This window comes from Argiope bruennichi, chromosome 6, assembly GCF_947563725.1.
Source record: "Argiope bruennichi chromosome 6, qqArgBrue1.1, whole genome shotgun sequence".
NCBI classification, from domain to species: Eukaryota; Metazoa; Arthropoda; class Arachnida; order Araneae; family Araneidae; genus Argiope; species Argiope bruennichi.
The window spans coordinates 59,030,746-59,043,194 of NC_079156.1; the positions used below are offsets into that span (position 1 = coordinate 59,030,746).

The following is a 12,449-nucleotide window of genomic DNA, read 5'->3' on the forward strand; positions in this document are numbered from 1 at the left end:
TAGAAGACCTAAAAATTACCTATAAATGTTACTTATTTAGAAAATGTTCAAATTAACGACATGTTCACTTTGTACAAATTTCGGAAAAGAATGATAGCTGTTTACAACAGTTAAGGTTTTGATTTAAACTTAGCTATTTAGGCAAAATGTTAGTAGATTTTTAAATCGGTAAATAATTAAAAGATATAATATTTAATTTTCAAATAGCATTTTATCCTCAAAATATAAAGTTACATATAAATAAAATGAAATAAAAATATGCTGATATATAAAGTTAAAAAATAAAAAGTAGTTCACTTTGATAACATATTTTATTAAATTAGAGTCTTTTTTTTCAGTTTTACGTGTTTTTTAAATATTTTTTTTTGAGGAAATTGAATGAAGTATATATATTATAAATTCATTCTAAAATAAATTCCCTTAGTAGTTTTAAATTTCGAATTCATTCAAATATTTTAATATCAATAATACATTTAAAAAAATTAATAGTCTCTTAAAATTGTATGAATATTTTTAATATAGAAATTTCTTTAAAAAGTTATTTGAGTACATTTAATTTAAAAGAATTTTAAAGGCAGTTAGTGTAATTACATTCTAAATGATATGCTCTCAAATTTTAAAACTTTTCATCAGCGTTTGCTAAATATATAAGAAATTCATTCAAACTATCATCTAGCTTATGAAAGAGATGAAAATTTTATTTAATTTTATAAGAACATTTTCCATTAGTAATTTATTGACAATCATATTAACCCGAACTGCTTTTAAGTAGTATATTTTTTCTCTTCTGAATTTCCATTTTAACCTTCAGTTCTTGTGGTTTTCAGGAAGAGGTATCTAGTCTCATTGAAAAGCTTCACGAACTGAAGGGAAAACCATTCGATATATCTGAAGATTTAACTTTTTCTCTCAATACCAGCATACTTTCTCTTGTGATCGGTCGCCGTTTAGGCAAAGATGAGATTGATAAAATTCACCTCTGTGCAGATTATGCTGACGCTGCAATAACCAAAATGGGGCCATCAAATCCTGCATCACTTGTGCCTGGGTTGCGGAAAGTCTGCGAAATCTTTAAAATAGCTGATTATGACAAATCAAGGAAGATTATTCACCAATTTTCTTCATTTATGAAGTAAACATTGTTTTTCTATTTCATACTTAGAAATTCAATACTGAACCCTTCTCCACCCCCACCCCCAATAATCGATCCACCTTTGGGGTCTTTTTGTATCAGTCATCGTGTATGGGCGATAAAAGTACCATTTTAAATGTAATAATAACTAGTAAATGGGCTTGTGCTTAAAATGTTTATAAAGGATTGTCTAAGAATTCAAATTTTAAATATACTATCTAATATATGATTTTTTGTGCTTAAAATGTTTATAAAGGATTGTCTAAGAATTCAAATTTTAAATATACTATCTAATATATGATTTTTGTTCTTAAAATGTTTATAATGGATTGTCTAATAATTCAAATTTTAAATATACTATCTAATATATGATTTTTGTTCTTAAAATGTTTATAAAGGATTGTCTAATAATTCAAATTTTAAATATACTATCTAATATATGATTTTTGTGCTTAAAATGTTTATAATGGATTGTCTAAGAATTCAAATTTTAAATATACTATCTAATATATGATTTTTGTGCTTAAAATGTTTATAAGGAATTGTCTACATATTTAAAATTGCGCCAGCTTTAAAATTTTAAACTTTTTTTGATACCATGAACACTTTTTTTTGATGCTATGATCAAATTCCTAAAAGAGAATATAAGGGACTATCTGCACATTTAAAATTTCGCTAGCTTTAAAATTTCTTACCGCAACACCTTCTTTTGATGGAATGATTATTGATGGAAAAATTATCCCCATTAGGAGGGAAAAAAGGTTATTATACGATTATAATATCGGTAGATATTTTAGTTTTCTGTTAAGGGATCGTCTTCACATTTAGATATTTGAGCTCTACTTTACCATTCGAAAATTTTCATTATTCATTAAGTAAGAATTGTTTTCCTATATTATTCTAAGAAGAAAACTTGATTCTTCCGAGAGGGTGGTTTCAATTCTATTATATGATCACAAAAGGCAGATTCAAATCTTAAAATCCTTTGCTTTAAAGAGGAATTAGATAGTTTTGATCCGATACTATATAGATCAGATAAGATACTTTGATAGTTTGTTAAGCATAATATTATTACAGTACATTAAATTTTAGAATAAAAAAATTAACATTACTGGTGTAAAGCAGGAATTTAATTTTTTTTGCATGCTATTTATAATTTCTAATAAAACAACAACAACAACAAAAAATACGATAATTAATGTGAAGTAAATGATAAATAACCGCACGAGGTTAAATAATATGCGAAGTAAATAATTAAAATAAGACAATTGAATACGATATAAAGCCCAGAAAATAATTTTATTGTTTAAATCCTTCTTTATCTATTCAGATTAATCATTTAATCTCTTGTATATATTTATTTATTAAAATTTTATTAATTAAAGGAGATTTTCTGTTTTTAAAGCAACATGAGTGTGCTATTTATGGTTTCTTCATGAAGTTTGATCTTTTCCAGAGGAGAGATCAAAAGGCATAAAACTTCTGAACTATTTCGAGATATTCCAGATTTCATAAACTCCTACTTGCAAAAGCTTTCAGAAATGACAAAAATTAAGAGCAAAGACCATGCTTTTTCAGGTAGTCTTTAAAGTGTTTTAATTCAAAACTTAAAAAATCATTTTCTAATAGACATAAAATGTTATTGTAATTTTGATGCTCATATCCTTGGATGGTTGATTGGAGTCAGGTAGCATTTTATGTTTTTTTTTTTAATTTAAGTCTCAACTTTTAATATCTTATATATTTATTTACTGTTTATTCTAAAATATCAGAATAAGTGATTGGTATAATATTTTGTTTTTCTTATTTTTTTGTTTACTGATGATTGATTTTTTGATTACTTTTAAAACAATACATTGCCGGTGGTTATTACCTAGCGCGTGCACACAAGCACAAACACACTTCTTACTCTGATACCAATTTAATTTCTGAACAATTTCGTTTCTAATATTAATAACTTCATTTAGTATAAAATTTGTGATAATGTTTTATAATGTAATGCTCTAGTGAAATTCAAAAAAAGTGTTATTGCTTCAATACATTATTTAATCGTGATCTTTTATTAGGAAAAAGATTGTTCGCAGTTATATGAAGCGTATATATTGACAATTCACAATGAAGTTCCTGGTCAAAGATATACAGCCACATATATAATCTTATATTTAGTCTCAAGGTCACTTAATATTGCATCCATTAAATATTTTTGTCATTTTTTTTTCACCACTTCGTCGTTTGTAACGCGTCTAGCGGGTTCAAATGAAACTTCTGCAGGGCGGCCGTAACGCGCTTCATGCGATCTTCTACTTTTTAAAACATTTAAATGTTTAAAACCCTTTGTAAATGTTTACTTATTTGATTTTTTTTTTTTTTGTTTATTCTAAAAAAAAAAAAAAAAAACAGAAATTTTTGTGGACGGGTGAGGACGACGAAAGGGTTAAAGACAGGGATAATAATTTGACAATAGATAAAAATAATTGTATAAAACTTCTGTTTCGGTTGCATCGATTTGACTAGATGATTGGTACAGGATGGATCTGAAATTCGGTAGAAAAGTTCTAAGAGTTTATTATCTGATTCATTGTGCTTGCTTAACAATGTTTCTGGAAAAAATTTTATCTCTTCATTTAATATCACTTTCTTAAATGAAACTTTGATTAAAAATAAAATGTAAATAATTTTTTGGCTTTATGCATTATGTCTATAATGCGTATTGCTTTAAGATATACTCCAGAAGATGTTGGCAAATTTTTTGTTATTTTCTATATACTTGATCTGCAATTTCTCTTATTGACATTATTTTGATTAACTCTTATAATGATACTTGTTATTGCTAACATTTTTCTTCTCATTATAGAAACAATGTTGGAGGGCAATTTAGCACTTCTTTTTCTTGGAGCTAGTGACACCGTGTTTAGTTCTTTAGGCTGGTTGTTCCGAATCATGTGCAAACATAAGGACATTCAAGAGAAGGTGCATACGGAGCTCATGGAAGTTCTTGGAAAAGACGGGCGTGCAAGGTACGAAGAAAGGGACAAGATTCCTTACACATTTGCAGTGCTCATGGAAGGACAAAGATATGCAAGCAATGTACCATTAAGTACGACAAGAAAGTAAGTATATCAATTTTAAAAAATATTATTAGGGGCTTTTCAAATCAAATATATTGAAAATGATTTCTAACTGTATATGATTAATGGCTTTTGAATATACATATCTTATTTCAATAAAATAAAATGGTACTAATTTGTGGATTCTGATCGCCAGAGATAAATGTTTTAGACGATGCACCTGAACTCTGGGGTCCTACATCTTCGAGGCCTGATAGTTATTTTATTTAGACCAAGTTAAAAATATTGTTTTAAGCACGGATAGTGTTGGTGCCTTTGTTAGTGATATTTGCTAATATGTTGATTATTCTTTATATGTTTTTACCTTTTGTAAGTAATTATGGTGCTAAAAGAAAGTTTCATTTTTATTTAGTTCTAGCCACCTTTCGAGACCAGCTGCGATACTTTTCCCTTCTTCAGATTTTTTTTTTATTGTTTTAGTTACTATATTTATATTGATGTGTGTTTCAACAATATTATATATATATATATATATATATATATATATATATATATATATATATATATATATATATATATATATATATATATATATATATATATATATATATATATATATAATATTGATAATAATTATATATATATATATATATAATTATATATATATATATATAATTATATATATATATATATATATAATTTCAGTTTTTTTTAATGCAGAGCAAATCAAGATATTCCTGTCAATGGATACATCATTCCAAAGGGCTCCGAAATAACAACAAACCTGTGGGCACTGCACCATGATCCAGACTACTGGGATGAACCAAATGAATTTCGTCCAGAGCGCTTTTTGATAGATGGAGGCACCAAACTAATCAAGAATCCTCCAAGTTATGCACCATTTTCTATTGGTAAGTGTTTGTAATCTGTGACAATCAAAGCTGACAAAGAGCAAAATTTATATGCTACCACTACACATATTTTTTTAAAGGCCGGGATAGCCTGGTTGGTAGGGTGTTGGATTCGCGTTCGTTAGAGTTGCGAGTTCGAACACCTCCGGCCGAAGACTTTCCGTGTGTGTGTGTGTGTGTGGTGGCTGGCGCTTGTATAAATCTGTTGTAGTCACAAAGTCCTACATGTCCAGAGTAATACCACTGGGTGTGCTGGATCAGGGGTGATCGTTCTCTGTTTCAGGTCTAAATTACGATCTGTGAATGAAATGCATGAATGAAGTCCGCCCCGTAAAAAGGGTTGTGACATGTGAGTAGTAAGATGTACGTAGTAGTAAGACGTACTCTTGGCCCTAGATATCGCTACTGAAAAAAACAAGAGACGCACTCTTGGCTTAAATTCACTGACTTCTAAAGTCATCGGGCTTGTATATGACAGGTGCGATTAAAAAGAACAACAAAACATAGTTTATCACCAAGTTTTTGTATACGTTGCAAAGTAAAGTCACATGGAGTGAAATTAATTTTTGTTTTAACCCTTTTACTTTCTCGTATACGCAGTATAGATAAAGTATAGTAAACGTCTTATTCGAACTCAAGATTTCATGAATCTCTCTGTTTCAAAACCTCTCTGAGCTCAAAAACGCATTTTTGGAAAATGTTCGCCTGTTTGTGACAAAGATAATTCAAAATCACTTTGAGCAAGATGGATGGAAGAGGTAGAGTCTTTATACCAAATTTGTTGATTACTATCAAATTTTGAGCAAAATTCGTTAGAGAAAGTCAGTCTGTCCCGCTGTTAGAATATCAATTAACACAATAATTACAAAACGAATAGAGCTACATAGATAAACATTGCTACACATATTTAACATCTGTATTGTAGAAACCTATCAAATTCTGAGCCAAATTCAACGTGGGGTTGAGCGTTTGTTGGTCTGTACTTTTAGAAACATGTAAGCGCGATAATTCAAAAACACAATCACTTAAATATATAAAATGTGGTATGAAATTTTGTGACTACAAGAATAGTTTTGTTTCGAATTTGAGTTTCAACTGGATGGAAAAAACATATCTAAATAAAAATTTGATTTTCGGACACCATTAATTATGTGCTAGGGATTAATAATCAAAACCTCGCCAAGTACGACGCAATATAGTCAATAAGATTGCTAAATTCACATCAAAAGTTAGTATTCATAAATATTGTACGCCAATGCTATGCAAGGCATTCTCGGGGCTAACACCTTTATAAGAGAATGTCCGAGAAAGTTTTGGGGAGACAACTTCCTCTAATTTAATACATATACATTCACTCTTATCATGATCTAATAGTGAATCAGATGTATACTGATACAAAAAGTGATTTAAATGGTTTATGGAATAAGATGTTTGTTGTTTGAATTAATAAATGTACTTAAGTAAAATTTCCTGTCTTCCAATTTTTATACAGTTATCCAATCCGGTATTCAGTGTTTCATAATTCAGTCAATTTTACTTACAGAAGAGTGAAGCTTTCCTTGTATAAAGTATTAGTGTTTTAGAAATATTTTGCCGAATATAAATAATTAGAATTTAGACAATAATAACTGTATATGAATTTAGAATTGTAATTTTTTTAAAAAAGTATTTATTCATTTAAACAACATAAAAAAAAAATCTTTATATCATTTAAAGTATTCTTTCCGAATAGAAGTATAGGCCTATTTCTTGCGGATTAGAAATGAGCTACTGTGTCACAATTTGTGAACATGCATATTAAATGGGCCGGGATAGCCTGGTCGGTAGAGCGGTGGACTCGCGTCCATTTGGCTGCGAGTTCGAACCCCGCGTGCTTGATGGCTGACGCGCGTATAAATCTGTCGTGGTCACAAAGTCCTCCATTTCGAGAGTAATACCACTGGGGGTACTGGATCAGGGTGATCGTTCTCTGTTTAATGTCTAAATTACGATCTGTGAATGAAATGCGTGAATGAAGTCCGCCCAGTAAAAAGGGTTGTGACGTGTGTGTAGCTAAGTCGTTCTCTTGGCCCTAGATGGCGCTACTATAGAAACCAGAGGCGCTCCCCCTCAGGCTTAAATCGGCTGTCTTCGAAAAGCGGCATTGTCCATGGCAATTGCCATAAGAAACAACAACAACATATTAAATACGACTTTCTGACACTAAAATTCAAATTCAAAAGCTTTATTAATTTAGTTTCTGAGTTGAACATACTTATTTTCTCATACACTTTAATATTTAATTGCTATAATTTCAATTGCCTTAAATTACATCGCATGCAGTTTTTTAGTCTTAATTTCAATCTCACTTTCAAAACAGGAAAAATCCATCCACAGCCGATGAAGAATGCCACTTTCCCTTTTTTTTTCTTTCTGCACAGTAGTAATAAGTGTAATATTTTGTGAATAATTTGACTTTGGTTCGTTTGGTAATAATAGGTGCCGTAATATTTGAACGGTTAATTAAAAAATTGTGTAAGTTTTTTTTAATGAGATATTTCATAATTTGGGATAAGTTTTGTGTGCATTTTTTTGTATTTATGACTAGTTAATATTTAATACCTTAAAAAGATGGCAATGCTTTTTTCAAATTTGAAAACTGACCAATAAAAAAGTTGTGTAGAAATTGACCATGACAGTGGTGCGAGTCTATTTTCCATACACGTAGGTCGTGCCGTCATCCTTATCAATCCTTTCATCCTTATCAATATTTTCATCATCGTAGCGTCATAATCCTTATTTATTTTATTTTTTTTCCAAAAATGGATAATTGTTTATTAACATGAGATACAAAATAGGTAAGAAAAAATAATAAACAACTATAGTTGAAACCCAAAATAATAGCGATATCGTATTTTGAGTTTGACAATATATAAGGACATTTCGAAACAGAAAATACTACCTCCTATTTTATTTTTTATTATTATTCAAAACAAAATTGGATTAATACAAAATATATTTTAAGTGATTTTTAATTTTTCATAATTAAAATAAATGATTTTCACAAATGATTAATTATGAAAATGGTATAATCTTATTTCAGGTCTTTACATATATATTATTTTAATTTAATTCGTCTAAGAGAAATATAATCAAACCACATACCAATAGATTATTAGGAGCATTATCAGACTTGAGATAATTAATCTATAGTTTTGATGTGACTAATATTCTAACCTTTAAGTGTCTCGAAACATAAAAAAAAGAACGTACACTTTTTTCAAAATAATTGGCCCATTTAAAAACCATTCAAACACCTGAATTCACAGTATTAATCGTTCAGTGTTTAACAGCAAAAAAAAAAAATCCTTTAATTTAATCCAAAATAATTATACAATTTTTTGATAATCTACCATCTTTTCAATTTCAGGAAGAAGAAATTGTCCTGGCGAAACAATAGCATGGATGGAAATTTTATATTATTTTGCAGAGATTTTGAAGAGGTTCGAGATATCAACACCTCCAGCAGTCGAGCCAAAATTTGAAGTTATTTCTGGACTCGTGACTCGATTAGTTCCTCAGCCAATGTGTTTTAAAGAGCGAAATGTTTAAATAGAGGCGTTGTATAATTTTGTTATTTTATTAACGAGCATTATTTATCAAGGAAAGTTTTTTTCTCTTCCAAGTTTGTTCATGATAATAAAAGTTTTACTTGTAAAACTGAAACAACAAAAAAATAAAATTGTCAAATGCTGAATATTTGTAAGAACGCTCGATTGACAACTGCTGCATTTTTTATGAGGAAACTCTTAAAATTTACTCTTTCAGAAATTCACTACTTTTTATACATGATAGAAGATTTAAGAAATTCACAAATTCCAATCAATGAAATAATTAAAGATTGAACATAAATTGAATGAACATGATTGAACTTTAAAGCTTGTTCTAAAGCCAAATAAATAAACCAGTTGACACTGAATTTCATAAGAAAATGAAAAAAAAAAAAACTTTTAATAATTTATGTACAAAATAATAATATTCCAAATCTATCGTTAAACAAACAAAAAAAATCTTAGGAAAATCATTGTTCATGGAGTATATTTAGTACAGGAAACTCATTCTTCTGAAATATCTCTAACATATGATACTTATTGTTCTTGAAATTTATTTAGCACAGGAAACTCATTGTTCTTGAAATTTATTTAGCACAGGAAACTCATTGTTCTTGAAATATCTTTAGCACAGGAAACACATTGTTCTTGAAATATCTCTAGCACAGAAAACTCATTGTTCTTTAAAAATCTTTAGCACAAGAAATTTATTACCCTTGAAATAAAATATAAAATCATTTATTTCAGACTTCAGATATCTTACGAACTATGTATTATAATAAATGATGCTCGAAAAATTGTCTTCACTTTTAATAATTGCACAAATATTGCATCGAAACTTCATAACTCAAATTATCAAACCCAAATGTAAACTCTTATCAACGACGAATGCTTATTAAATGCTCAAGGTTCTACGCTAAAATCTTCTCGGATTGCATGTTGGTAATACAAGGGTTTAAATGACGTTGGTTCAAGGTATCAAATGACGTTGGGACGTATTCTTCTTCGGTGATATACTTATTTAAAGGAAGCAATTTATCATATTTGTTATTGAGCTATAAACTTATCTTTCATATTTCTTAACAAAATAAATTCATCAGGGGTAGACTCGGCAAATTTGTCAATCGGAAGAAAATAATTTTATACTACCTCATCGCCAAAATAATAATTTTATTAGAATTCCATCGAATTAAACTCTCGTGCTATGATAGTAACGTCGAGGCATTCCACTTGTTAAAAGCGCAGTTCTTCATCCTCACATCTCTATGGAATGATTATCATACTACATCAAAGGGCCCGTGGGGGAATAATGGTAAGGTCTCGGCGTCAGGTTTAAGACCCGATTCGAGACTCGAGGCTAAACGTCCTCCCACTGGAGCGGTGCGAAAGCTTGGAGAAGAGGGTGCCAAGCCAGGTGCCATCTTCGTCACCTGACTGCGACTCAAAATTACGAAACCCGTCACAAAATAGCCCCAACGTTACTTTAAAAGGGATGATAATGTAACTGAACTAAACATACCACATCCAAGTAACTCGTATCTGTTTTGAATATTGAAAATTCAAGTAAATTTTTAAATCATGGTGGATTTTCATAGCAGAAAGGCTTTGCAATGCTGAAAAGTTATTTTACAGATTTGTGCTCTTATAAATTCATATGATTTTTACTATTAAACAAACATAATTTGTTACAGAATATCTATAAGTATGAAAATTGATTAAGTCATTATCATTATAAAATATCATGTAAAAGTGAAATAGACATTGTAAAATACGAAGCACCATCACATTATTTATCAGAATAATTAAGCTTTAATAGCTGCAAAGATTTTATGAGACAATGATATTTGTTATTAATTGTTTTTGCCAAATTTATTCAAATTAGGAAAATAATAAATGTTTACTTTAATTAAGAACATATTTTGTAATCCGCAATATCACTGAGAGATAGAAATTTAACACAAATACGCTATTATTGGTTATGATAAGCCTAGAAGGTCATTTTTTTTTGGCGTTTTATCCTTATCGGCATTAAGATATCATTTTTAAGATTGCAATTTAATCAGTTTAATTTCCAAAGGCAACTACGAAAATTAAATAGCATAAACCAAAATAAAAAAAAAATGTAAATAACTCAAAATATAATGAAAAGTTAAAAATATTTTCACTCTTAAATAGAGATGGTTATTGATTATTCGTTAAGAGAAAAATTAAATTAGTAACAGAAATTTAATTCTTTTTTTTTTTTTTTTTTTTTTTTTGCAAAACGTTTCACGATAAAAAAAAAATGAAACGTCCGTTTGACAACCGTACTCTCCTGAAATTTGAAATTAAAGTTGCAATCGACCATTGGAACCCAATAAGAAAAGTTGTTAAAACTAAGACTCACTTGCCGATTCTGGGCGTGGACTTACCTTAATATCGAGAATGTATGCTCAAGGTCAATTTCATGAACATGCCTTTAAGTGAGCCTTAGAAGTTTATCCATTTGTTTGATTCGTAGCAGATAAATAAGAACCTAGACCACTTTTTGATCGATTGAAACAGCGAAAGACGAGTGTATTTTCTTTCCGAACAACAGCCATAATAGCTGATTTTAGTCATTCTTCTACTGGCTCTCTAACAAAATTTACAGAAAAAACTGCGGTCGAAGGAGAGGAAATGAAAATCAAAGGAAAGAATTGAAAAACAGAAATACGATTTAAGCATTAAATCGTTTGTGAGGGTTGTAGAGTATGCAGGAAAGACGGGAGCATACTTTACAATAGACTCAGCTGTGGATATTCAAATATATTATGACCCAAACATAATTTTAAAAGAATGTTATTCCCTTTTTGGAGGCATCTGAAACTCATATTAATGAAAGGAATAAAACTATATTCCATATATTCATTTCGAAAAATGCGTGGAGACCAGTTTCTCAGAAACGCTTTGTAAATAGAATAGATGATAAGAGACATATTAAAACGAGTATTGACAACGCTGGAACCGGGAAAGATAAAAAAATTACAACGAAAGAATGGAAAATGAATTATACAGAATTTTAATAATTTCAGAAGATAACAGACATATAGCTAAATGACCTATAGTATGAAGCCCACAGAAATTATTTTAAGTACACTACCTATACACCACTGACATTCAAAACAGCTTGTAATCTTCTCGGAATGGATAAATTCAGTTTCCGTATTGTTGTCAAAGGAATCTTGCACCATTCTTCCTGCAAAACGGTAGCAAGTTCAGGTAACGATGATGGTGGTGGATACCGATAACGTACTTTCCTCTGCAATGTTGACCAAACTGGTGCGGGTTTGAGGTCAGGTGACTGTGGTGGTCAAGGGCAATCATCAATGTACTAAAAAAACCAGTCCTCGGCAGTGCAAGCTGCGTGAACAGATGCATTGTCGTCTTGGAAAATGCCATCACCTTTTGAGAAAAATGATTGTACCATAGGATGGACTAGATCAGCCAAAGTGCTTACATAATCCTAGGCAATAATGATGTTTAGCAGTTATCATGGAGCTCACAAAAAATCCCAATATGGCTGTCCTGATGATCACAGCACCTCAGCTATTTTTCACAAGCAGTCTGTATTATAAGCTTGGGTATACATGATAAACATATCTTTGGTAAAAAAAAATATCTTCTCAAAATCAGTTTGGCATCTTGATATCCAGTCATAGTTATTAGTAGAGAAAATATGGAAAAATGGAAGAGCTCTTTCGCTTTTTCATATTATTTCACCAATTAC

At 29.9% G+C, this 12,449-nt stretch overlaps 1 protein-coding gene across 1 annotated transcript in view; it reads left to right on the plus strand.

Annotated features, from left to right (window-relative positions):
* LOC129971749 (uncharacterized) overlaps positions 1 to 8,849 on the plus strand; it is a 41,593-nt gene extending 32,744 nt beyond the window's left edge. Inside the window, exons 12-16 of the mRNA XM_056085725.1 lie at positions 828 to 1,132; positions 2,589 to 2,710; positions 3,987 to 4,242; positions 4,921 to 5,111; positions 8,521 to 8,849. Coding sequence (XP_055941700.1) covers positions 828 to 1,132; positions 2,589 to 2,710; positions 3,987 to 4,242; positions 4,921 to 5,111; positions 8,521 to 8,702 — 1,056 coding nt within the window. The 3' untranslated portion in view covers positions 8,703 to 8,849. The remainder of the gene's footprint in view (positions 1 to 827; positions 1,133 to 2,588; positions 2,711 to 3,986; positions 4,243 to 4,920; positions 5,112 to 8,520) is intronic.
* Positions 8,850 to 12,449: the final 3,600 nt, after the last annotated feature.